Here is a 27,641-nt window from a genome sequence, read left to right as displayed (position 1 = left end):
GAGTGGACTGACATGACCTCTTTTCCATAATTTGGATGAGTACATGGGTAATTATAAATTCATCCTTGGGATATGTAGCATGACACTCCTTGTCTGTGGAGTCTAGCATCTTGGAATAGTATTCCCTGAGCTATTACTACTTTGCAGGATTTCTCCCTATTTAAGAAATAAAAGTAGTATTTTTGAAAAAAATATAAGTGTTTCTGGTTTAAACACTGTTTAACTCTCATTTTGTTGCATATGTCTACTACATATAAAATCAGTACAATTAATGTTAAGTGCTTCCATCTTTAATGCAAATCAGAACTTCCTCAGAACAAACAGAAGATTAAGAGAGCAGCATTTTCTAAATTCTCAGAATTGATCACATGATCAAAATCATCTGACTCAAATTCCAAAATACAAAACTTGGCAACTGTTATTAACATACATCTATACTGACCAGGCTTATGTAATAACTGGAGGACCCAAAGAAACTCTTCACAAAAATACAGGAATAAACATGTCCTACATGGACTACCTCAAACCCTTTCCCTGTACTTGGTATCCTTCAGACTGCTGAGTGGTATTTTAAGCCTGGTCTACAAAGCATCTATGATCCTGCTCTGATAGACCTGTTGAACATCGACAAAACAAATCGCATGAGAAATACCCATATCTACAGAACTAAACCTCACTTGCAACATAAATAGTATGTCATAGGGGCAAGTATGTGTTTCAGAGACTGCCCCTTCTCTGGAACAGGCTTCCCAACCATGTAAAGTAGAGTTCTTCTGTAACCCAATTCAAGTGTAACTTGGACCTGTGGATGGGGAATCAGAAATTTACCCCCTGGTCTGTTACTTAAGTCTGTACTAGACAGAGATAACCTGTAAATGCTTGCCCAAGCCTACATCTATCCAATAAAACAAATCTAGGGTATCAAAACCTATCAGACACATTAACATTAAAAATAATACCCAGGGTCATTGCCCAGTAATCACCTATGAACCTGTAAAACACATGACTCAAATGATAGTTATTTAATTATAAAAACACTACTAAAGTAAAACAACATTTTATTTAAAAAAATAGCAAATTAACCATAATTTAGCCAGCCTTTTTAAAACAATAGTGATGGAAATATGTTTTTTTAAATTATAATTGTGCAGCATTGTTTCAGATGCCATATAAATTCTCCATATTCTATGTTGTACATATTCTACAATAAAAGGTAGAAACTTTTTAAAATTGGCATCTATGCTTAACATATGAAAAGAATCTTGCCTTTAAATGTCACAACTGTGCTGTATATTATAAAATGTATGTTCTATATTTCCTACATAAAAATGCTACTTGTCAATCCCATGGCAAGATACACTACCCCTTTAGTATTACAGTTAAAATGAACATTAGAAATTAAGCTCTGGAATAATTAACTGACATGATCATTCCTTCATTAATAAAATGACATTAAATTACAATGCCCAGATAGTAACTTTACCATAATTCCCCATGGCACTTTTTGATAAATGATCACTGTGGATGAATGCATTACATATTATTTTAATAAGTTTGCATACCACAAGCGTTGCTAGCGCTGGTAAATGTATCATTACTTGATGATTTCATTTTTATATCATCATTATCTTCTACACTGATCTAAGTATTGGACAGCAATTAGTCGATCTACATTCAATTATTTCTGCCACTATATTATTAAATACATTTCTGAGGATATCATGTCTCTTTGAACATGGCTTTTAACGTATCAAGGTCATTATAAAATGTAATTTTCACTAATTAATCTTGACAGTCTCATCATTTGGCCTTTTATTTAACTTTATTTTTTCCTGATAGGGGTGTGGACAGCAGGCAAACATGGAAGAGTGAAGTCACAGTGCTTTCTAAGACCTAGTGAATAATTGTGGTGCAGTTCAGGTTATTATGAGTCATGAAGCATCCTGATATTATAGAAAGTGCAACGTCTGTGGAGTGTTAATTCTTTGGTCTGTTTTTCAGATGTTGGAAACCATGCAGGCACAGTGGTGCAGTGGTTAGTGTTGTCGCCTCACAGCAAGAGGTTCTCCAGTTCAATTCTCAGCTGGGGTGCCTTGTGTGCAGAGTCTGCATGTCCTCCCTGCATTCATGTGGGTTTCCTCTGGGTGCTCCATTTTCCTCCCCCATTCTGAAGACATTCATCTAGAGCATTTCTCCCCAGGACTCCACTGAAAATGGACTCTGCAACAGTCAGACTTTCCTGGTAAACAAATATTAATAAATAAGTAACAGCTAACACATAGGCCATACAGAGGTGGCTAGGCAGATGGCAGGATATACTCTCATTACTGGAGCATGAAGTGGACCATCTAGTAGATGAAATAAAAAGCATCAGGATAAAATGCTATATCAGGCTTTTCAGATACTGGAATTACGCTCTCGGGTGGGGAAGCTGTGTAAGAAGAATGATAATCTTGAGAATTGACAGAGGAGATGAAGTATAAGATTCACTTAAATACAGTGAATCACATATGCTGTGCATTTTAAAGTGAATAATAGTCACTGATACTGCAATCTAAGTATGTTTAAAGCAATTGGTCAAGCTAATTTGTCAGTGTAAATTGTAAATTTGTCGGTGAGCATGCCACCAGAGATGCCTTGCAGACAAACCCTTCCTTACCCTACAATTTTAGTTTCTCAGTTAAATCCCTCTCTCTTTTAGATTAATGCCTGAACCTAAACAGCCCCATCATTTCTACAAAGCTATCTAAAATCCCTCCAGTTTCTTTTTCTGTCTATGGACCACTTGTAAAGTCACCACACTAATTGGGCAGACACAAACTGTGACATGATACAGTGCAAAGGGCTATAATATTAATAACTCATTCTTATATTTTTATCTAACATTTTCCTTAGCTGAGGTAGTGCAACCTCCAACCTAATTCAAGATGGCCGATTGATCTTTTTGTTTCACTCACCATGTGCATGCTGTTTAGCTAGTGTAAACTGTCTAATTTCAATGTCAACTTATTTAACAACACACTTGCAAACATCAAATGGTCCATTCTCTGACAGCTCCCTCTCAATGAAGCCGTACTAAAATTTAATCAAATTTTCCTTGATATTCTCAGCTCCCATACCTCCTGTAGGAGGATCTAAATTAAATCTATGTCACTTGGCTCACTAAAGAAACTTGCTCCCTCATGCATAAAAGAGATAATGTATGGAAAGCCTGGGTCAAAACTAAATCACCCTCTGTACTCCAATACTATAGAGAACTGGGGAACCTCTCAAAAAACTTAACAAAGGTAAGAAAAACTACTTCAACTCACCCCAATTTGAAAGAAAATCCAACTGACAAAAATTCTGGTCTACCATAAATAAGATTCTTCACCTTGGTAACCCTTCCAGTCCCACCCCATACCCAAATAATACCCCATTAGAAACTGCCACCCTTCTCAATAAATACTTCATAGTTACCATTCAAAAAACTTACTTACACCAACCACAACATAGAAACCCCTCCCACATCTTCTAATCCATGCAACAAAAACCCATCCTCACTCAAACCAGTCCCCACAACCTACATCAAATCACTACTGCTCAAAAGTAAACCCTGCTCTCCCTCTGCAAACAACCTACCTCCCATCTTCCTCAAACTAGCCACTGAATCTATAGCATATCCCATATCTTTACTACTCAATAGATTCATAAATGAATCCACTGTACCAGACATCTGGAAATCATTCTACACTATCCCACTGCATAAAGGCGGAAATTCTACTGATTCATCTAACTACAGGTCCATAGCCATTCTCTCCCCTCTCTCACAAATACTCAAAAAATGCATCCATCAACTCCTAAATTATCTTCTCCTAGAAAACCTAATAACTCCCACCTAACATGGCTTCAGGCCACACTGCAGTACTACCACTGCACTCCTCTCTTTTACTCACACCGTGGCTGAGGCCGGGGCAACAACCAACTTGTATCCTGCCTTTTCCTTGACCTCTCCAAAGCCTTTGATACTGTTTCTCACCCTTTACTTCTATCTAAACTATCCAATTTCAATCTTTCTGGGATCTCCCTTATCTGATTTGCAAGTTACTCTCTAATAGACAACAATCAGTCAGATGGCTCATTTCCTGTTCCCCCTGCCTACCCATTAAATCAGAAGTCCCCCCAAGGATCTATTCTTGGCCCTCTTCTGTTTAATATCTTCACCAATGACCTCCATACTGCTTGTAACATTCCACCCTTATCCAATATGCCAACGACTGTTCTCTCATCTCCATTTCCAACAATATATCTTATCTCCGCCTCACACCCAAGACTCATTTCTGTCCACTGAAAAGTGTCTCTCTGACAACCAACTGATCTTAAATTAAAAAAAAACCCTACACTCCTGCTATTCCTTCCTCGACCTCTATCTCACCATAAATCAGCCTTTCTCATCACGTCCCTTGCGAAGACCACCATTACTGCAGAACCCCACACTAAACTCCTAGGTACCATTATCGATGATGAACTAAAATTCAACCTGCATATCCAACATAGCATCAAAAAACCCATCAAAAACTAGGTCTACTCTACAGAAATAAGAGATTTCATACCACTGATACTAAACTGTCCCTGGGTCAAGCTCTCCTCCTTCCCATCCTCCTGAATGCTGTCCCAATCCTTACTAACATCCAATCAACACTTTTATCTAAGTTAGAACAAACTTATCACAAAATAGCTAAATTTGTTACTAACTCACCACATAACTCTCACCACTGCCTTGCACTCAACACACTTCAATGGCTAGAATTCCCCCTAACAACTCCAATTGTCACAGTTTCGAATCTTACATTCCATCCTTTACAAACCTACGTCTTACCCCCCTCTCTTCTCCCTTATATCTTACTACACTCCCATTCATCCTCTCAGTACATCCAATCAACAACTTCTTGATATATATAAACCTAACAAAAACATTGGTAAACTACTAAACTACTATACAAATACACTGTAACTCAAGCCTTGAATAAACTCCCCTCATCCATAAGAACCATCCTCCACCCAAAGCACTTTAAAAAAGAGCTAAAACATTTCCAACTTAACAAAAGGACCTGCCCCTGTCATGACCCCACCTAATCCTCTACACCCCCTCTATTACCGATATAATATACAGTAATTATTGTACTCTCCTTACCCTCCATCACACCACTGTTTTTTTGTACTAACCCTTGAGTTAGGCTATTATAACCCATGTAAATATGTATATACTTAAGTCTATTCAACTTTCTTTCTCTGTATTCTCAACATGTTCTAGCTTAATTTCTTCTCTTAGTTACATCTTACACCAACACTTTTCTTTCTGTCTATTTTTTACTCTACCTCTTTCATCTAATACCACCATTAGTAACAAAAAAAAGCCTTTCAAGTATTAACTATGGCATATTTCTTTGTGTAATTTTAAATACTTTTGTGTGTATATATGTGTGGCTTAATGGTTAAGGTGTTTGCCTTACAAACATAAGGTACAAGGTTTGAGTCTCACAGGGGATAATTGGCTAGGCTTAAATGGCTTGCAAAGGCAATTAGCATAGTACTAATCTAGCAACATATATATGTATATATTACAAATGTTGTTCTGTATAATCTCTGGAGCTTTTCTTCTTAAGTCTCCACTGAAAGTGGGCTTTTGGCTCAGCTGGACCAACCCGGTTAACAAATGTCAAATAAATAAACAGAGATTTGGTTTCTTATTTTTGTGGGAAATTCCTGTATGCAGCTAATGCAACTACTGATATGTGTCATGGAGAGATAGTCCCCTTCAGCATGGCACTAGAAGGGTGGATGTGTCTGTCAAGAAAACCTGATTTCCTTTTGTAGAGTTTTCACATTGAGTTGAATGGTCATCTGACAACAGGAGGACACAGAAGGATGATGGAAGAGAAGGAGTGGAAATAACCAGTGTCAACAAACTTTCATAGACAGTGAATCTAGGTAGTACACACCTTCAAAGGCACAAGACTCTGGTCCATTGTTATGTGCATAGGCACAAACTCAAAAGGGAAGAGTAAACCATGGAAAAGACATGCAACCTGCATCCAGAAAGATAGAGACACAGAAGTCAGGAGCAGCATACACTCAATTAATGGTGGGAGGATTTAAGTCCAGGAGTAAGTGAGAAAAACAGCTGAGGCAGTGTCTAAAGGCATATCTCTCAACTACCCACATTTTCCTAGAGTGTTCATATTTTTCCCTCATATATTTGGTCTGTTACTCATAAAATTTGTAGAATATCACTAAGAATAAAGTCAGTAAATAATGACATATATTTGAGTTTTACACTAAAGGTCCTTCAGGAAATGCATGCTAACATCAATCCTTTTATGCTAGCATTTTGTAGGTTTATAAGAGCAGTGTTTAAAAGCTGTGCAATGTTTAACATCTTTCCCTGTTTCTGGGCCTTTGTCCCCCATTATTTCAGGCTTTGTTCTGATTTCTTGTGCAAAGAGATTAAGAGATTTGTCTAAATGCATCATCTGAGCAGAGGGAGAAGAGAAAGAATAGTAGGGCAACAGGGTGGAAATGCAGCAGTTACTCCTTCAGCCATTAAAAAATTCTCCATGATGTGGAATTGGTTTAATAAAAGACAAAAACATTCCATACAATGAATATTATGTTTGCATGCTATGTATGTCTATGTGAAGTCTGTCATATGGGATGCGGGACATCTTCTATATATGCTTAAAATCCTACATAATTTGATAGGATTTTTTTTTGTCAGATATCTCTCTTTTTATAATTATATATATATATATATATATATATATATATATATATATATATGTATGTATATATATAGATACATATTGACAATACACCACTAAGCGTTGACCCAGTTGTTCAGTATTTGGGAACTTATATGGACAGTGACCTAACATCTGACCAACATGTGTCTATTGTTGTAAGAAAGTCCTTCTGTATTGCATATATTTTATAAACAAAGGGATTGTGTCTCGATCTAGGGATGTTATTGTTCCCCTTTAATCAGCCCTCATTAGGCCAGTCATCAAGTACAATGCCCTGTTTGGAATGAATCTGTCTAGACACATGCAACAAATGGAATGCTCACAGACATGCCTTAAGGATACAAAGTGTAAACATGTCCTGCTTGGACCAACTCAAAGCCCTGTAAATATAGTTGGCATCCTACAGACTACTAAGAGGTGACCTGTGTCTGGCATACAGGGCATCCTCTGACTCATTACTGCTGGATTTACTGCACATCATCAAGTCAAATGGCAGCAAAAATACTCAGTCTAGGGATCTAAACCTCTTCTGCAACATCAACAGAATGGTTTGGAGGGACACATATATTTCACAGAGGATACTTCTGCTGTGGAACAGACTCTCCATCAACATAAATTAAAGTTCAGCCCTGTCCATTTTCAAGTGCACATTAGATGTATGGATGGGAAACAGAAAATTTACCCCAGAACTGACCCCTGTAACTACTAATGGACAGATGCAGCTCATAAATTCTTTACCTCATGCATGGGTCCCCTCAAATTATGTACAGTATGATCCCAGTTATTCTATTTAGGGGTAATATATAATTATCAAAAATGGGATGGGTAAGGCCAATCTATAACCAAATGGGATTGGTTATTTCAAGCATAAGCATAGAAACTGGCTAGGCTTAAAATGGCCAGCAGGGGCAGCTAGCCTTGTACTTACCTATGAATAAATATATATATATACACACATACATACACACACCCACACACACACACATATATATATATATATATATATATATATATATATATATATATATATATGGGTTCCTATGACAAGATCGACAACTTGAAATGTCGAAACTGACTTCACCAACAACTGAAACCACCGACAACGCAAATCGCGGAGGTTTCCGAGGTAAGGGATGTAAATTCGCTACCATGCCTACCATGGTTTAGTAAGTGTGGCAGTGTTATGCTACCATGGTAGGCATGGTAGCAAACTTACATCCCTTACCTCGGAAACCTCTGCGATTTGCGTTGTTGGTGGTTTCAGTTGTCGGTGAAGTCAGTTTCGACATTTCAAGTTGTCGATCTTGTCATAGGAACCCATATATATATATATATATATATATATATATATATATATATATATATATATACATACACACATACATACACACACACACACACACATATATATATATATATATATATATATATATATATATATATATATAAAATTCTGTAGATGCAACAAGATTGCAAACATACTGTAACTTAGCCACTTAATCAAAGTGCAGTATTTTTCTATGTAAGTTCAATGCAAATATGACCTATGTAACTGTCCTGTCCATACAAAATCAGTTCCATACGTGATTTATATTTAGGATGTTTTGCTGATATGGTTCAATTACAATTACCAACTAAGGAATGAGAAAATGTTTTTTGTTTTCTTTCTGTATACACACACACATACACACACACACACACACACACACACACACACACACACACACACACACACACACACACTCACACTCACAGTTATGTATGTCAAAGTGACAGTACAGTATTAGGAAGAAAATATAATTTGCCAAGTGTAGTAGAAAATAGCCATTATGATAGATACTAAGACTGGAAGCTAAACTAATTTTTTAAGATGTGTATAGTTATTTGAGGAGATACAGGGTTTACCCTTACAGTTTACCCTATAAGGTGTATTTATGAATGGTCACTTTCGAGTCAGCTGAAAGACACACAGTGAAATCTGGCTATTAATGTATGCTATATGTTGCTTGATCAAGAGCTAATGAGAACAGTGTGAATTTCTCCTAGTATGATTTAATGGGGAAGACCCTGGGCTATTATCTGTAAAATGAAGTAGATGTTAATTACATATTTGTATTGGGCGATAGTCAAGTTGCATAGTGAACTTGCCAACTGTGCAGTATGTGAGTTTATCGGGGTGCAGATACTTCGCAATGTATTTCTTATGTATAACTGCTGCAGGGATTAATCTAGTTTATGGCTGTTGATTATATTGTTTATAGGTGTGCACCAGCCTTATATTTGAAGTTTGTCAGCAGAGCCATAGCTATCTCATCTAGTACCCATTGCTGTTCCATGAGCCAGCCCCCTCAACTCTAAGTTGGGAGCAAAAAAAGTCTTCTCTTCTAATAACTGTAGCAAACCACTTGCTACTAATATGACAAGTGGCTTTTTAGAATACCACGCATAATGCACTGTGATCTGTGGTGAGCTGCTTGATGTAAATGAAACAAGTGGCTTGCTAGAGTTAAATACCACACATAATGCACTGTGATCTGTGGTGAGCTGCTTGATGTAAATGAAACAAGTGGCTTGCTAGAGTTAAATACCATGCATAATGCACTGTGATCTGTGGTGAGCTGCGTGATGTAAATGAAACAAGTGGCTTGCTTGAGTTAAATACCACACATAATGCACTGTGATATCTGGTGAGCTGCTTGATGTAAATGAAACAAGTGGCTTGCTAGAGTTAAATACCACATAAGGACTGAAGTGCTATGGCCCTGACCATAAATGCAGTATCAGCATTCATTTCTGAATGCTAGTAATGCACTGCAACTTGATCAGTATCTGCTAATCATGGCCCCTAAAATCTTGTGCCTGGGGAGGTTGTTCTGTTTGCTCTGCCCTAGCTATGCTTTTGTTTGGCAGTCTGGTCACACAATATACACAGATAGGTGACATAAGCTAGTTTAAGTTACAAAGTGAAACAGTGGGTAACAAAAGGGGAAGGTTGGCTCCTTGGAAATGTTGTAGCTCAGATTTTTGGAACTGGACTCATGAGTAAAGGAGCAGTGAAGAGCATGACTCCATGTAGAAAAAAGGTAGAACTCACCGTGGTTTACCAGGTACAGACAAAGGGAGGATTCAAGATTCTGAATAGATTTGCACTGGGATGTGAGCCTCCAACTGGAGTAGTGTCGGCCAGGGGTCAAGGGGAGGGCTGAATGGGAGACACTACGGACACTACTGACTCTCCTTGCATGAAATGTAGGAGGAATAAAATATCTGGTGAGCAGGTAAAAGATAACTAGAAGTTTGTACAGAGTGAGAGATAAAAGGGAGATGTGATTTTTCCTTCAAGAAACAAAGCTTAAAAAAAGGGAAGTGCAGATGATGGGGAGGCAATGGTTTATTAATGGCTATAGTACATGGAAAGCTGGAATGGCAAGTGATTATTCTAATGAGAAAAAGTTTAAGAACAAACATTTATAATGTCAGGGAGGTGGGTAATAGTGGAGCTAGACTTTTTGGGAAGAAATAGAAAATTGCTAGCATTTACAGTTTTATTATGCATGCTAGATAACTGCTAGAGGAGATGAACTTGAAATCTTTGGGAGGGTTTTTCACTGACATTGTAGAGTCTCAATGGGATAAAAGGTTTAGAAGCAGGGCAAAGAATAGGATATGAAGGGAAGTACTGACAGGATGAGAGAATGATGAAGAATGGGCTGATATGTGGAGAAGGGTACACAAAGGAAAGACGCTATATACTTTCTCATGAGAGGAAGAGAAAGAAGCAAACAGATTTGGTAGGTTTATACTTAGAGGGGAAATAATTTGGGTGGTTAAGGAGGTAGAAATAGGGGATGTGAATCCATTCCATTATGTTTTAGAGAGGCAGAAAATGAAGATGGAGTGGCAAAAGGACAGTGGATGTAGAAAGTCTGGTTATGAGATGGTGCAAAAGAGAGACTAAAAGTGAAACGTGTTGATGGGGCTGAACCCAATACAGGAAATAGGTAAGAAGCATGTGGTAGGATGCTGTTACATGTGCCTGGAAAGGACAGATTATGTCATTGGAGGGATTTTGGGGAAGGCAGGAGAATACTGAGGTGAGCCAGCTGGAATCTCAGTTGAAGAGAATACATAAGGACATGGGAGAGAGGAGGGATGAGGTTGTTGGAAATACAAATGTAAAGACTCAAATATTGGAGAGGGAAACTACAGTAGTAGATGAAAGAGCCAGTAGATGAGGCATATTTGTGATCCATATATAGGGGAAAGTTGACAATGCTTTTGGCATGGAAGCTACAGCAGAGAAAGCAGAGTCACAGTATAGATGGGCTGAGATGGGTGAATGGTGTTATGAGATATGACAAGGCAGGTATCAAAGAGGCAGTGTGGTGCTTCTATAAATAATATCTCAGCTAGGGATCCATGGAAAAATGAGGAGCAAAGAGTGAGAGGTACTTCATTGTGCTGCTGAGGGGTAAGTTAAGAAAGGACAGTATATTACAGCTTGATAAGGAAATACAATTATTGGAGGTAGAGAGCATAAACAATTGTTTGAAGGTAGGGAAGCTCCAGGGGAGGATTGAAGATTTCTACAGGAGATGAGAAAAAGTAGTACGTAAAACTTTATGTGAGATTTGCAACAATGTCGTACTAGAAGGGGCTCTTCTAGATTCTTTTACTAGAGCCAGAGTAGAGTTGCTAATGAAGGGGAACAGGAAGAGCTCAAACCTGGAGGGCAACAACCTCTCACCATTATTGATATAGATGCCAACATTTTAGCTCAAGTCCTTGTCAAGAGAAGAGAAGGTATTCTCCTTAGACTAATAGATACAGGGCAGAAAGGATTTGTTAAGGGTTGTTAAGGGGAGCACAGCAAACAACAGCTGGAAGCATCTGAGGGAATGTATTACTCAGGTGATGTCAAAAAGCTGGAACCAGGCAGAGATTGTCATTTTTAATATTCATAAGCCATATGACATAGTTGATTGGGGAGTTTTATTTAGAATTTTGGACAAGAAAGGTGTGGGGGTCCAAGGTTTAGGGAATGAACCAAAGCACTGTATGGTTCCTTGAGGAGAGGTTGTTACTAAATGGGAATTATTAAGGACATTAAAAGTCGGGAGTGGTACAAGGCCAGGGTGCCTTTTGTCCCCTCATCTATTGATTTTAGTGCAAGACATACAAAATAGGTATGAAAGTGTTTGGAAAGGGTACTATGTAAATGGAAAATATTCAGAATATCGATAAATGTCAGTTGGCAACAAACAGGCTGGCTCTAATGCTGATAGTGGTCTGGGAGATATCTGTAGAATTTAGAATTAATTCAGGACTTGAATGTAATTGGAAGATGACTGTGCAAATGAGAAATGGAATAGGGGTGGGCAAAATAAAAGAGGAGTTGACAGGATAGAAAGGGGAGGGGTATCTGTGTTAGGTCAGACATTGCAGAAAATTATAGTGAGTCTTTGGCTCAAGTTAATGGCTTGTTGAGTAGCTGGTAAGCTAAATCTACTACATTAGTGTGATGAATGAATGTGGGGCACATGATGATACTTTTGAGAGTACTGATCTCCCAAAGTGATTTCAGAAGATACAGATGAGCTGTGATAGATATGTAGGGAATAAAAAGGGGAGTAAAATAAAAAAACAAGATTAAGACTGGGAGAATGGAGAATGTCTGAATCCCAGATACGTCTGAAGGCAGCAATGCTAATGCTTTGTTTTAGGAGCTCATGAAAGCCAGGAATGTGAAGAGGAGAAATATAAGGAGTTGGAGGTGATTAGGCCGAAAAGGATTTTGGAGTTTTGGAGGGTAGAAAGATGATGAGCTAATACATTTAGGGAGTTCATATTGAGTGAATTGATTAATACCAATGATAAAATACAAGACAAAGTTCAGAATTTGAGAGGATGGAGGAGGAGCGGTTGAGTAGTTGAGTAAGCTAGATGATATGGTATAAAGAATAGAAGAGGAGGAGTACAGGTGGAGTAAGGTGGGAGGAAATGGGGGAAATATTTGGCCCAAAAATAGAGGAATGGTTACAGTTTATACAACTGAAACTGGTTGTTAAGGCTTATAGCAAGTCTTGGTATAATGCTATTGATTTAGGAGGAAGTGATATATAGCAATACTCATCAATGAAGGGATTTGCTGTTATAAGTTAAATATGGAAAACTATATATATATGGTTAGTTGGGAGTAGATATGGCCAGGGGATGTGGAAATTAAGAAGGAGGTGAGGAACAGTGGAGGGTGTAGCTACTTCAGAAGACATGATGAATTAAAAGCAGTACCTATTATATGGGATCAGTATATGAGATGGTCACTTATGTGGTTAAGAACCCGTCTTCAGTTACAGAGATGTTGGAAGGTGGGAGAGAGGGAAAGGTTGGAGATGTAGATAAAAGAAGGCAGGAAACAAGCATATGTTTGGAGAGTACCAGGCAGTCATATATGTATCGAATTGTAAAGAGGAATAGGAAAAACAATATAAGAAAGGGATCCCAAAATATTAGAATTTCATATGCTTGGGATTAGGTGGATAAGAGGATGAGTGGAGAGTGCAGGAAAAAGTTAAGTTACTATATCTGGGAGTATGGCTAAGGAGCATTGTAGCTAAGGTCTGGAAAGGTTAGATAAGTTGGAGAGAAAAGATGAGATAGGATAGCCCAAGAGGATACCAAAGGTAGAGAATATTGAGAAAGCAATATGAGAAAGCACTGGACAGGTGAAGTAGATGATAATATTTTATTAGGTAAAGTAGATGATAATATTATATGTGGACTATGTTAGTTTCTAGGGAAAAGGACAGGTGTCACAATTATGTTTCATGTTTCATTAGAGTATATTCACTGTCAGAGGTTGTAGTTAAAAACAGGTGGTAGCTTCTTCCAGGAAATGGTGGGGACTGGTGGAAAACATAGTGTGAACTAATATTATGGTGTTGAAATGTAAAGGCCGCAATGTGCGTATAAAAAGAAGAATATTATGTTAAGCACTGTTATATAAGGCGTACTACTGCGCATGTTGTTATACTTGAACAAGAACAGTTGACTATGTCAAAACTATTGTGGTGTTTTTGAGTGATGATTGCATTGCATGTTCTGAAATATTTTGTAACAAGAATTAAAAAACAACTTTTTTAACTGACAAAAAAGATGGCAGCTGTTAACTAATTACAGTTGAATGATGCTTCCAGGTTCTTTTGCAGTGACATCCTACTGATGCCTATGTGTGTCAAATATTGCTTATTCATATTTGCATTAATAATTACAAAACTATGTTACATGCAAAGTATTAAAATATTTCATCTTAAAGCTTACACAATGGCAAACACAAATGTATTAATATTTGATTTCTGTCTAGTGTAGGTAAAGGGAGGTTAATTGTTGTTCATATATGTATCTACATTGTCATGAATTTCATGTTTTTTAAATGTCTAGACAACCAAGTAGCACAGACAGAACTGCTTAGCCTTGTATAAAAGCTCTCAGCTGGATGAATAAAATGCTGCTGACAGTATGTGGTGGCTGAGATTCTGTAAGATGTTTACACAATATTACCAACTTAACGGTTATTGTGGCTTATAAAATCCTGTTTAAGACCTAGTGCCTGATGAATATTACCACTATAAAAATAGTTTTTTTTGAACTGTTTGCCACTTACACCTCCTTAGTAACTGTTATAGTTCCAGCTATAGTAACATGTTTAAAATGTGAGAGCATAACTTGATTTTTATCAAAAAGTTTAAGTTCTTCCTATTGGTAGTTACAGCACAAACTTCCAGAGTTCCATTGGAGGTAATGAGTTAAAATGCAAAAAGCCATTATAAAATGCAGGTTTGTATAGTCAGTTTATAAGTTTTACCTTTTTGGTACTTAAAATAGTAAAACAAAAATCATAGATAAATTTCAAAAAGTCTGATAAAAAGGGCTTTGAAAATAAAAACACCTATTCTGTAGTGAACTCAGTCAACAGCATGTTCTGAATCCCCTCAATAATCAATTAGACCAGGAGGATAGGCAGTTCAATACATACTAAACAGCAAAGTTTGGATTTAATGACAGCCAATTAGAGTTGCCATCAGTATAGAGATCAGAATGCCTGGCCCGTCAAGTACATCTAAAAGGCCTGAACCAGAATAGTAGGATATTTTATTTCAACCAGAATCTCAAAAAAATGTGAACATGGAGGACGAGAGCTAGGTGCTGTGGCAGATCAGTGACAAGATAATTCTAATAGACAGTACAGGTACAATGTTTTTGGTGAAGAAACTTTAACAAAATTTAATTACAGTTACCATACAGATAAGATAATACCTCAACCTTTTCAAGCATTTTTTTTGTTCCCACAAGAAGCTGTTTGTGGCTAACACACTTACTATTTTTTTATGATAGAGGCAATAGCACAACAAGTACAGATTTTAGTTTACAAAGGAGAAGCATCTTTAATCATTCCCTAGACCCCATCTATGAATCTTTTTGAGAGGATTTTTGAGACTGATATTTGACTGTTAAGCAAACATTTTCAAATCTGCATGATAAGTTAAATGAAGACACAAACTTTGATGTGATGAAGGGTCCCCAGGGCCGCCTTCTGAAGATGTCTCCTTTGGAGACATCCTGGAAATCCTAAAACAGAGAGGTGATTGGAAGCCCAACAATCCTTCATCTGAAGAGTCAGTGTACCTGGAGGCTTTTGGTACCCACCCTTCTACCTCCTGGGTGACTCTGCCCACTGACAAGCTCATTTAATTGATCTCTCAACAAACAAGGAAGGCTTCTAACACTATTGAGCCAATTCCCTGGAGACCAGGCAAAATAATTACTGCTCCTGAGGATAATGAATTCTGGATAAAAGGTGTGTCTGTGGATGCCATTGTTGTGGCTGCAGCGGTGAAGTAGGAACTAACTGAGGAAAGTTCCTCTATCCATCCCCAAACAAGGAGCCTTGGGCAATGGATATATTTAGGAAGCATGTCAATCATACAGTGACCTTCTCCTTATAGTCCCTGAACTACCTGGCACATTTCACTAGGTTACAGAGGGATTTGATTAATGAGCTTTCAGATACTCCACCAGGATCTGTATCTGAGGAAGCACAGGCCTCAGTTACTTCCCACTTGGCTACTCTCCAGTCTATTTCTTACTCTTCCATGAGGCTCTTTTCATATGTAACCAAAGGGATGAGTAGAGCAGTGGGTTCAGGTATTGCCATCAGGAGGCACACCTGGATGCGGTTGTGTGACTTTGTGGAGCCTTACAAGTCTACATTCATCAATGTTCTTTTTGACAGCACATCCTTATTTGGCCTTAAAGTAAAACACACATTGTCTGGCTGTGATAAAGATGGAAAGACCCTTTCTGCCATGGGCATATGTTTCTCCACTTCTCAGAGATCCTTCTCAAGGAATCAGTGGAGTAGTGGTAAAACATGGTTCAGATAATCCCAAGGGTTTTTTCAAGACACATGTGGTAGTAGTTCCCTCAGGGGCAGAGGAGGGAACTTAAATGGTAGACACCTCCCTTGTAGCAGAGGAGGCTCCCAAAACCAAGCAGTCAGAGATTCTTTCTTTGGTAGGCCCTTCTAGCACTCTTGAAAGGAGGCCCAATTGCCCTAATATGGAGGCACTCAGGGACAGACAATCCCTGCACCAGACAACCTGACTAGATATAAAATCGGATACTTGAGTGCAGAGGAAAATTTCCAGAGATAATATAATTCCCTTTTCCCTTCCTCCTCCCAGATGCAAAAAATCTGATGTTCTACCCAGTCAGAGGAAACAAGCAGCTATTCAGGTGCAAAAGCTTCTAAAAAATGAGCCATCCAAGCGGTCCCACCAGACCAAAAAAGATCCTGAACTTACTCAAGATTCTTTTTAGTGCCAAAGAAAACAAAGGACCGGAGACCAATATTGGATCTCAGCAACTTGAAAAATTCAGTTCAATGATACAAGTTTCAGATGGTCATGGTTCAGTCCATTCTTCCATTTCTGGAAAAGAATGACTGGATTTGCTTGATAGACCTTCAGGAGATGTATTATCACATAAAAATGAACAAATGATGCAGGAGCTACTTATGCTTCCAGCTGGGAGCCAGTCATTATCAGTTCAGAGTACTGCCCTTTGGTCTCACCACAGCCTCCAGGGTGTTTACCAAGTGCATGGCAGTAGTGGTAGCTCACTTGAGACTGCATGGATTCTTGGTGTTTCCGTATCTAGATGACAGGCTCATTTCTGCCCTGACCAGGCATCAACTATTAAAGGCAAGAGACAGGATTCTCTCAACACTCCAGACTTGTTTCTCTCTAGGGATAACAATAAACTATGAAAAGTCATATCTAGAACATAATCAAAGTTTAAACTTCATAGAAGCAGTTCTCAACACAAAAGAAACGATAGCCTCACTCCCTCCTTCAAGGGTCAGGACAGTCAGGTCGCAAGTCACAAAGATAATATACAGCAACAAAATCTCAGCTCACCTGGTTCTTCAGGCTTTAGGTTCAATGGTGACGGCAATACATTAGTTACACTGGCCAGATTTCATATGAAAATTCTGAAAGGGTTATTATCAGCACTATGGTCTATCCTTCATCAACCAATGTCGACTCAAATAAGAATCACCAATATTTGCAAAAAAAGATCTTAAATGCTGGATTAATTTGGATCAGATACTACAAGGTCACCCATTTGCTCTTCCCCAGTCCATGGCCACAGTGAACATGGATGCTTCCCAACTAGGGTGAAGGGTATTTTCTGGGCAAAACAGTCCAAGGCACTTGGTCCCCCACAGAGGACAATTTGCATATCAACTTTCTAGAGATGAGAGCAGTGCTTTTAACACTGCAGGCTTTCCCAGATGCTCTTCCTTTAGGAATGATTACAGTTCAAATCAGACAACATGTCAGTAGTCTGGTATGTCAGCAAACAAAGAGGAACCAAATCCTACCCCTTGTGTGGGAAGCTCTCAGAGGGTGCCAATGGGTGATCTCTTCCAACTGCTTTCTCATAGCAATGCATATTCCAGGGAAGTCCAATATGATAGCAAACAAGCTAAGCAAGTGCATTCTTTTACCCCATGAATGGTCCCTAATTTGGAATGTGATGGAAAGTATATTTCATCGATGGGGTCAGCCTTGCTGCAGTCTTTTCACCTCTCCCATAAACAACAAGTGCAGGAACTACTTTGCCCTGATCCCCCCAAGCAGGGAGTCACTTTGGGATGCTGTTCTTCACAATTGGTTCCCTGGTCTCCTTTATGCCTTTCCTCCAACTCCATTAATCCTGAAGTTTTTACAGAAAGTGGCTACATTGAAGTGCAAAGTAATCCACATTGCACCATATTGGCCTCAACAGATTTGATTCCCCTTCTTATAGCTTCACTTCATTTATTAACCATGCATTCTGTATCCAACTCCAGATGTCCTGTTTCACCCGAAGGGCATGATTCATCCAAACAAACCCAGTTTCAGGCTGACGGCCTGGCTTTTCCAATTCCACTAATAGACAGACAACCTATGCTGTCCTCTCCTAACCGACATATATTTCTGTCTGTTCATAGACCATCTACATGTAAGCTATAATTCAGTAAATGGAAAAGATTCATTCACTGGGCATTACAGAATAATACTGATCCCTTCTCTGCCCCAATTCATGATATTCTTAACTTTTTAGCCCAACTTTTCAATGAAGGGTCCCCTTATACAATTTTCACATTGGTTTCCAGGGTTCCTCATTTACCTCACATAAACTCTGCAAAGCATTGTTAAGAGGAACTCTCATTCTGAAGACCCCATATAAAGATCCTACTCCCCCTTGGGACCTTAAATTTAGTGTCACAGGCTATTATACACCCCCCTTTCGAACCAGCAGCTAAGTGTGATGTCAGATTTCTTTCTTGGAAGACTATCTTCTTGGTTGCCATAACTTCTGCAAGAAGAATTTCAGAAATTCAAGCCTTATGTTCCACACTGCCATACTTGTTTTTTTTTTTTTCACAAAAACATAGAATCTCTCCTTACTAATCCCACCTGTTTGCCAAAAGTGGTATAAGAGGTGAATATTAATTAATCCATCAATTTACTAGTATTTTTCCAACATTTGAGAACAAAGGAGAATACTTGTTACATTTGTTAGATGTAGACAGACAATTGTATTTTTACCTTCATAGAACCAAGGATTTCAAGAAATCTGATCAATTGCAATTGCTTGCTTCTTTCTGAGATGTTAAATTAGGTAAACCAGTCACCAAAGTTACCCTGTCCAGATGGCTTACCAGTTGAATTACTTTCATTTATGAATGTTTGGTCATGGCCTTGCCAAAATCATTACAAGCCAATTCTACTAGAGCAATGGCTCCTTTATCTGCTTTTCAAACTAAGGCCTCTATGGATGAAATGTGTGCAGCAGAAACCTAGGCTACTCCTTTGTTACTCGCTACAAATTGGATCTGGTCTCCAGGGGCAGAGCATTGTTCGGTTCAATGGTGCTGAAGAACATCTTTCCTTGAGATCCACCCAGGAACTAAGGTAGCTGAGGACTCTGTCCCATAGGTTGAGGATAGAATGAAAATTGACAACATCAGATAAAGAAGTTATGTACTTACCATAAATTTCCACCTGTGTTATCCATTTTTATTCTTTCTCAACTCCCCACCTGCTGGCCCCCTGCCTTTGTACTCCTAGTTGAGCGGGTAGTATTAGGTGGGAACTTACCTTCAGCTGAGTTCCAGATATGGTCTCTCTGGATACCTCTGATATTTACAGTTACTTCTATTAGCAAACAAGATCTGAGGTACTTTGGAAGGTGTATTATGGGTAATGGAGAAGCTCGAGAGATTTTTGGTTACCATGAGCTATTATAACGGCTGAGTCAGATCCAAGGGAGCGGATCCAAATCCATAGCTTGAGGAAGAATGAATATGAACAACACAAATGGAACATTATGGTGAGTAGATAACTTCTTTTTAGTGGCACTGTGAATATTCATTAGTGAAAATGACATATTTATAATGAATTAGCTAAGTTAAAAGTCATGTTCAAATAGAGACGATATCCACAAAATTTACTGGATAATACAACAACTAAATAATTGAATGTAGATCAACTCGTTATACTCCAATACATGGATCAAATATAGAAGATAATATTATAAGAACAAGAACATCAGGTAATGTACATCTACCTGAGCGATAGTTTTGACTTATTTTAATGACAGTAGTGGCACAACAAAAATGATTAAAATGCTTTGGAATATTTTTATCCACATCAATCATTAATGATTTATCAAAGCTGCATAACTCACCTACATTTTATTTAAACAAATCAGACATTTGAAAATTATCATGGACAATTATAGGAAAGTTATTCATTCTAGACCTAAGGGTATGCTTAAATACAGGCATTGTAAACAATGTCATTTATAGAGAAAGGAATTTGCATGTCAGTTACCAATTATTCACTGTAATATTAAAGATACTAAACTACATTATGTGCATATTCTTTGATGATTTTTATGTATGAAAAATAGAATGTCAATTGTGTTTTAGAATATATGAGCAGACATTAAAAGGCCAGATCTTTTTAATGCATTTAAAAAATACACATTGACATGTGCCAGTTTTAAAAAGTTTCTATTTTTATTATAGACCATAGGCCAGATTCCAAAAGAGTTGCTCTCAGCATAAGTCTGCCTGATTTCAAAAGACCTGCTATCAGTTTATGATTTTCATTGGTGTAAGGCTTATATATAAACAGGCTTACACCGGAGGCCAGATTCCAAAATGTCTGCTCTTACCCTTCTCTCTTCAGTGATCACTTACACTGAAAGCAAGTCTTTTGGAATTGGGGCCCACATGTAAACACTGAGTAGAGGAGAGGAAGTCTGGACAATAAATTAGAATATACAGAAGCTATCTGGCTACTGAACATGAATGCTGCAAAATTACCAGGTATAAATTAACACATTTCCATCAGCAATATTTTAAAGATGTGAGCAGCTGAATAATGATTAACTTATGTAAGTTTAAATAAAAATATTTTCTATTTTTAGTAGAGTTTTTATAATTGTTTATTATCTGATTCATGTTTTTGTATGCTAGTAATAGTTGCAATGCTTTTATGGGACCCTGTTGGTAGAGTGAAGGCAGTTTGGGCAGTTGCTGTTTCAGTGAAAATGTTTCACTGAAAGCACTTTCACCTACAGTGGAAATTTCACTTTTCTCCACTGTTGTGCAATCTTGGAGTAGGTATATTTAAGTTCAGGTGTGTGGGGGGGGGGGTGTCTCTATGCATGGGGATGCAGGGGGGCTTGTCCCCCTGCAAAAAAGATTTACTCTAAAGTTTAGTGAAAGTGCTTTCAGTGAAACGTTTTCAGAGTTTTTGGACTTCATGAGGGAAGGTGTCATAGCTCTCAACCTCTTACCACAAACAATCTGGACAAAGCCAAAGATAATGGGAGGACAAAGCCCAAAAATAGGGACAGATTTTAAATATTCCTTTGATAGACTTAGAAACTTGCTAGTAGAAAACTTATTGTGTTACTGTGCATTTTCTGAGGGATATGAAATCTGAAACTCAAATGCCTGTCATTATTTAGTGAATTCATCTCTTACTGATTTGCCTCAAAAATCCAGAGAACCACACATTTTATGAGGAACAGACTAAAAATATGAAGTGAAAAATCTGGACAGCTGAAAGGTATGGAAGGTGTTGATATATCGACATGCTCCTGTTTTTATTTGCGAATTTAGGTCAGTTGATTTTGATCACATGGTCACTTTTGAAGGTTTATGAAATGTCGGTGTCCTAATCTCTAATGAAGTCTGTATTTGCATTAAGAACAAAATTGCTTAAAGTGCATTGTCACACTTTCTGTAGTAAATGCAAATAACAAGCCCTTAGTGATGGGAGTAATTTCTTTGCAATTCACAATATACATTTTTAGATTGTCTGCTGCCAAAAGTACTGTATGTTATTTTTTTCAATTAATTTTATTGATAAGGACTGCCTCTTGAAAATGTTCTTGAAGCTGAAAACACCTCACATGATAACACAAAGGACTGAATCCACAATGCCTCACTACTTACATTAGTGTGCAAGTTCTTTTTCCATGCTAAGTGAGTGACAGGGAAATAGTGTATTATAGTAAGACAAGTTGTTGGCTTAGTCAAACCATATTTTAAGTAAGTTGGTCCTATAAAAACATGTTTTTATTGCACAGAATGCTTTGTTAGTATATGTAAATCATTGCCAGTACCTAAGCTGGCATAACTTTGTGGGTATTGTCATAAGGAAAAACTGAGTTGACAGTAACATTAAAATCTTCTAAAAACACGTCATAACATTCATTTTCTTTTCAAACCACTAGCAGCTTTTACACCTGGAGTATACACAGAAAGGAAATTAAATGTAAGACACAGATACTCAAGAAATGTAATGTTAACAGTATTAAAACAGCTCAAAAGGCATTAGCACTCTTCTTGTTTTTGTTTCAAAACCATGGGGGGGGGGGGGACGATAGTTGCCATGCATAATCTGCGATATTGTAGTTGAGGGCCTCACCAGTTCCTTTTGCACAGAAGTGGGCGTGTCGCAAATTGAGTGACAACACGGTCTGCATATTACTTGGGGTTTTCGACAAACTGGCAATAGATTCTATATATTTTATTTTATTTTATTTTATTTTTTTACATTTTAGGTTGATTAAAACTTGCTGTTATACACAATATGTGCATATCAAAGTTCAGTCATGCTGCAACACCCTGTAATACTTAAAGACTTAACCCCACAACTGAGTGAAAGAAAGAAGAAGCGGTTACACTTTCGTTGCGATTGCGTGCTGTACTGACAGCACATAACCGTTCAAAGTGTCAATATGAGATTTTGGTGACTGACTATTAAAAGCACTGTGACAACGGAAACACTTTAGTTTAAATAAGAAGCTATTACAGGTTGTATCAAATCCATAATTTTAGCAGTTGGCAGTCCTCTTAAGAAACTGAAATACCCCAAGGTCGAGAAAGTGTTTTTTTTTTTTTTTTGTTTAAATGTTGGTTCACACCATACCAGTAATTTACTTTCAGTTTACTGTTACATTTACTTTCCTATTACAACGACAACGTCAAGTAGACTTTTTTTTTTTTCCTTCGGTTGTACATTATTGGGAGGGAATGCATATTCATGAATGACATATCACGGGGATGGGTTTTGGGCGTGGCTTTCTACTGCGCATCTGGTGAGGCCCTCAACTACAGTATCACCCATAATCTCTACAAGTCTGTTGAGATGTTTATGTTTTCATTGGTGTTTTTGTTTCAGATATTAGTTTTCAATACCTTCACTGATGCACATTGCTGTTTGTGTTTAGAGTCATCCATTAGTTAGCTTACCACAGGTGAGTTTATCAACTAAAATCTTATACAAAATGTACTATAATGAAAGTAATGTAACCTATTTATCCATCTTCTACAGCTGCCCAATCCCTGCACCTGCGCTATCCTTACTTCCATCTTCCATCATCATGTGTGTTTTACTTACGTTATTCCTTTCATCTTCCATCATTATGTGTGTTTTACTTACATTATTCCTTTTACTTCCATCTTCCATCATTATGTGTGTTTTACTTACATTATATGATGCTGCTGTAGTTAAAGGTGTTCCAGTCATGGATATAGTGGGATACGTTGTGCTATTTGAGCTGGTCGTGTTCATTGCTGGATCAGTCATGGATGAAACAGAAAACGATGATGATGTTGTTGCTGTTTCACTCGTTCCTAGTAAAAAAAATACATAATATGTAAATTTAATTAGAAAACATACAGTAAGTACATCAACAATCTTAGTAGTTGAACTGGAACATAGTCAGTCTATAGTCTGACCACTGTCTTTTAAACTAATACTTTTTATACACTACAGGAAGAAGTGTCATGAAATAAATAATAAAATCCTGACAGAGCAGTGAATTCATGGCATCCCAAGGGATATAAGAAGAAGCTGTAATATAGCTAGTACTTGCAAACAGCTTTCATAAACTCTGCTGTCACACTATCAGAACTGAATTCCAATTCTATCTATTTAATACTACCAAACTGGCCTACAAAGCAGGTCTCATACATGCACTTAACACATTACTATTTGTAGCACTTGTAAGGAATTCCTTTTCCCAGAAAGGCATCCTCAAAACGCAGCCTGTGAGGATATTGCTGCAGTCTAGCAACATCCATTAAATGGGATTGCTAGACATTTTAATTTTTTTTCATTATTTGTTACAGTTGCACACAAGGTAACTAGGAGTATAAGAAAAAGAACCAAAGAGACAGCAGCACAATGCAAAATTAATGCTCTTTATTAATTCAGGCTGTTTACACTTGATCTTGAAGGATATGTCATTTTAATTATTATCCCATTCATTAAAGCTACAAATTCTTTAAATCTTCTGCTGAGACGTGTTCATAAACAGTTATAATAACATTCAGGATATCATAACTGCATCATTTAAAATCCACAAATTCCAAACATTCTAGAATGAGTTATTGTGACCACACATTTCCTTTTGAGTGCTACCAATACCTGTCAGCTGTCCCTGGTTTTGCTTCAATTGTTTATCCTTTCCTTCATTTTGATTTCTGATTTTTTTTTGTAAGTCACTCATGATTACAATCTTTCGGTAATGCCAGTCATTAGGATTTTGTACTTACTGTTCAAATGCAAAATGTGTTCTATTAACACTCTAAGTGAGATGAACATTTAAACATTTTTACTGAATTTATCCCCCCATTATTTTTGGCTTTGTCCAGAATGCTTTACCAAATAAGTTGAGAGGTATGGTGCAACCCCAAAATAATAAGATCTAAATTATTTTGATTAGTGTTATTTCAGCAAACCAGAAATAGAATACTAGGCAGTGCATACTGCTGCATTTACGTAACTGCTACAGTTTGTGTCTTTGTCAGTGCCATTTTCTTAAAGGGAGATTTAAAGCTACCATGTATTTATATGCAGTTTCAGTTCAAGTAGTTGTGCACACCCAGGGGTACAACAACACCCCCTTATTCCCCCACTAGGTGCTTGGATTCATTTTTCTAATACTGACACTGCAGTTCAGCATAAGGGGGGTGTTGTACCCCTGGGTGTGCCATCCTGTGGATGAGATGAAAAAATTAGTTGGTGGTAGCTCAGGTGTATGTAAAAGACTGTCTGGCATTTATCAAAAAGAATAGGAGAAGTTCCATGGTGTCCTGGCCAAATTTTCCCTAGTTAGTATGAATACCACCTCAGGTCTCCCCTGAAATGAGGCTATTGTCACAGTGGACTAACCTGCTCAAAAAACATATGTATTGATAAATAAATAAATTAATATGGTTGCCACTATATCTCAGTTATTTCATTGTAGTACATGGTACACTGTGATTTTGCTAATAAATGACTAAACTGCATCTTGTTTTCCTGCTCCTATGGCATAAGATCTGACTTTAACAATGCTTAGAGGGGTGCTTAACAATTGTTCAGTGGGTTCCTATTACTTGATCAAACATTTAGGTTAGCAAACACCTAAACGTCGATCTGGTAATAGCGAAAGCAAAAAAATGCGAACAGCCGAATTAAGGCAGGCAAAGAATTCCCTTGGCCGTTATGCGGATTTTGCCCCTTTCCCCACTGTAGAGTGATCTCGGAGTTAGTATATTTAATTAGGGGGGGTGTGGGGGGCACATCTCCCCACATTGGGTGTGTGTGAAGGGGTGCAAAGCCCCCCACTTTATTTTGATTTAAATTTTTTTTTTTTGCGGCCGAGGGAATTTATTCCCTAATGGCCATTCACTGCTTTTATTTTTCTGCTGTTATAATTTTTTGATGTTACCGGGTCAACGTTTAGGTATTCGCTAACCTAAACTTTCGATCGGGTAATATAGATGTTTGTTCCGCACCCCCCCAGGCACTGTTAACATTGCATCTTCACTAAAAATAGGCAGTGCCAACCAGAAAGCAGGAGCAGCAGGACATGAAACAGCTTTGTTTCAACTCCATTGCTGTTTGCTAAAGTACACACATAATTTTGAATTAAACTGCTTACCTTAGACAGGGAGAATGTATGGACATCAAGCACTTCCCCACTGCTTTACTGGTTTTCAAAGCCAGTGCAACACATTGCATTTTTTAATCTAATTTTTCACTAACTAGTAGTACTTGGAACCGATAAATCTCCATACAGTGCAGAGAATTATGATTAGATCTTCAATAGTAACAAAATATTATGTGTTCTCAATAGGGATGCCAAGATTCACCAAATGAGCTTCGCTTGAGAGGTGAATTTCTTGGCATCCAATCCTCAAACACATAATATACTCATTACAATGTGATCCTCTGTACTATTATTGTACTCTGACTCTTTTAGTGCATCAGAATCATTAAGTGATTATGGTTATTATATCTCAATGGAACTTTTTCCCAGAATCCACTTAAAGTCCTCTTTATATGAATCATGCTAGATTTAAAGCAATTTTTTTTAGCTTCCATGTAACTAGAATGGCAGTACCAAGAGTCATATCTTGCATGGCTTCTGGAGACAGTTTTCATTTCCACTTTTTTGTTTTGCTTTGTGTTCTCAGAGCAGCTCTTACCTCTTGAACTGTAGTTGTAAATGCTCAACAAAATAAACTAGCTGATCTGCATGTTTTAAGGCTTCAAATCTTTTGTCCAAGATCTGATAGACACTCTCCCACATTCTTTTTGAAGTGTCAAATTATCATTGTAAGCCAGGAGCTGTTATCTGACTACTCTTGCTTCTAATTCAGAGAAGTATTATTGGATGCTTAAACTATTTTTTGTTATTCACCGGTGTATGCAGAGGAAAGATGTCTGTTTTATCTTGAAAGCTGAAAAATGTGCTGTATTTCTTTAAAAATATTTTCGTTGCAATGCAGCACAGAATGAAATAAGCCCAATTTTTTCTTTTATTTGGAGTAATGATATATTTTTTTTCTCTTCCTACTGAGGCATAAATGTCTTTGTGCATGATATTTTTCCATCTCTTTTGTACTGATAGGTACATCATTGACTTGTTATCATACAGCATACCAACACTTCATTCAAAACATAATTCTTATGCATAACAAATTAATATTTTTTTCTGTGTTGTGAACATTGCTTGGATTTGTAAGATTTTGGCATTCAATGTTTTTCCATAGGATCATAGGAGGCCCTGGTGCTCTTACAAGCCTAGCTAAGAGTTTATTCCTAAAAAGAAACCTCAGTTAGCACTTGTCACCCCTGTCAATAAAACAAAAAAGGTAACTGTAGAAATTGAATCAAGCAAGTTTAATATATTGAGCGCTTTCATCCGCCAAATGGCTGGACTTCTTCAGAATATCAAAACACACTTAACAGTCAGCTTAAATATCCAGAAGACCCAACACCCAATGAATTAATTGACACAAATTAAGACAGAAATAATTAATTGATTGAATACAGCACTGAAAAAAGTATAAAAAGCAGATACAAATTAATGTACAAGAACCATGCTAAAAACCAATGTAAAAACACACACACACACACACACATATATATATATATATATATATATTCAAGTCAAATAGCAGAAGAAAGGTGAGTGCTTAAATGGCAAACATGGATCTAAGCTTAAGAAAACTGGCAATCAAAATGACATCATTCAGACCCGGGGAACGTGCAGCATTACATCTGAGCTGCCATCTAAGCTCCAAAAATTCAAGGAAAATATCATGTGCGCCACCTCCAGGATCAAATTCCAAACTGTCAGTGACAGAAAATTTAAGTTAAGAAATGTGTTAGGGATCAGCAGGAGTATGATAAAAGTGTGGCTTTTCCACGACCACCAGTTGTTCATCAA

At 37.5% G+C, this 27,641-nt stretch overlaps 1 protein-coding gene across 1 annotated transcript in view; it reads right to left on the bottom strand.

Annotated features, from left to right (window-relative positions):
- The window catches only part of LOC122811583 (uncharacterized protein YBL113C-like), a 994,203-nt gene that overhangs the window by 434,702 nt on the left and 531,860 nt on the right, over positions 1–27,641 (bottom strand). The window contains exon 4 of the mRNA XM_044083519.1: positions 23,405–23,550. Within this exon, the coding sequence (XP_043939454.1) occupies positions 23,405–23,550 (146 nt within the window). The remainder of the gene's footprint in view (positions 1–23,404; positions 23,551–27,641) is intronic.

This window comes from Protopterus annectens, chromosome 1.part1, assembly GCF_019279795.1.
Source record: "Protopterus annectens isolate FY-2018-M chromosome 1.part1, PAN1.0, whole genome shotgun sequence".
Classification (NCBI taxonomy): Eukaryota; Metazoa; Chordata; order Ceratodontiformes; family Protopteridae; genus Protopterus; species Protopterus annectens.
This window is presented reverse-complemented; position numbering and strand designations above follow the sequence as displayed.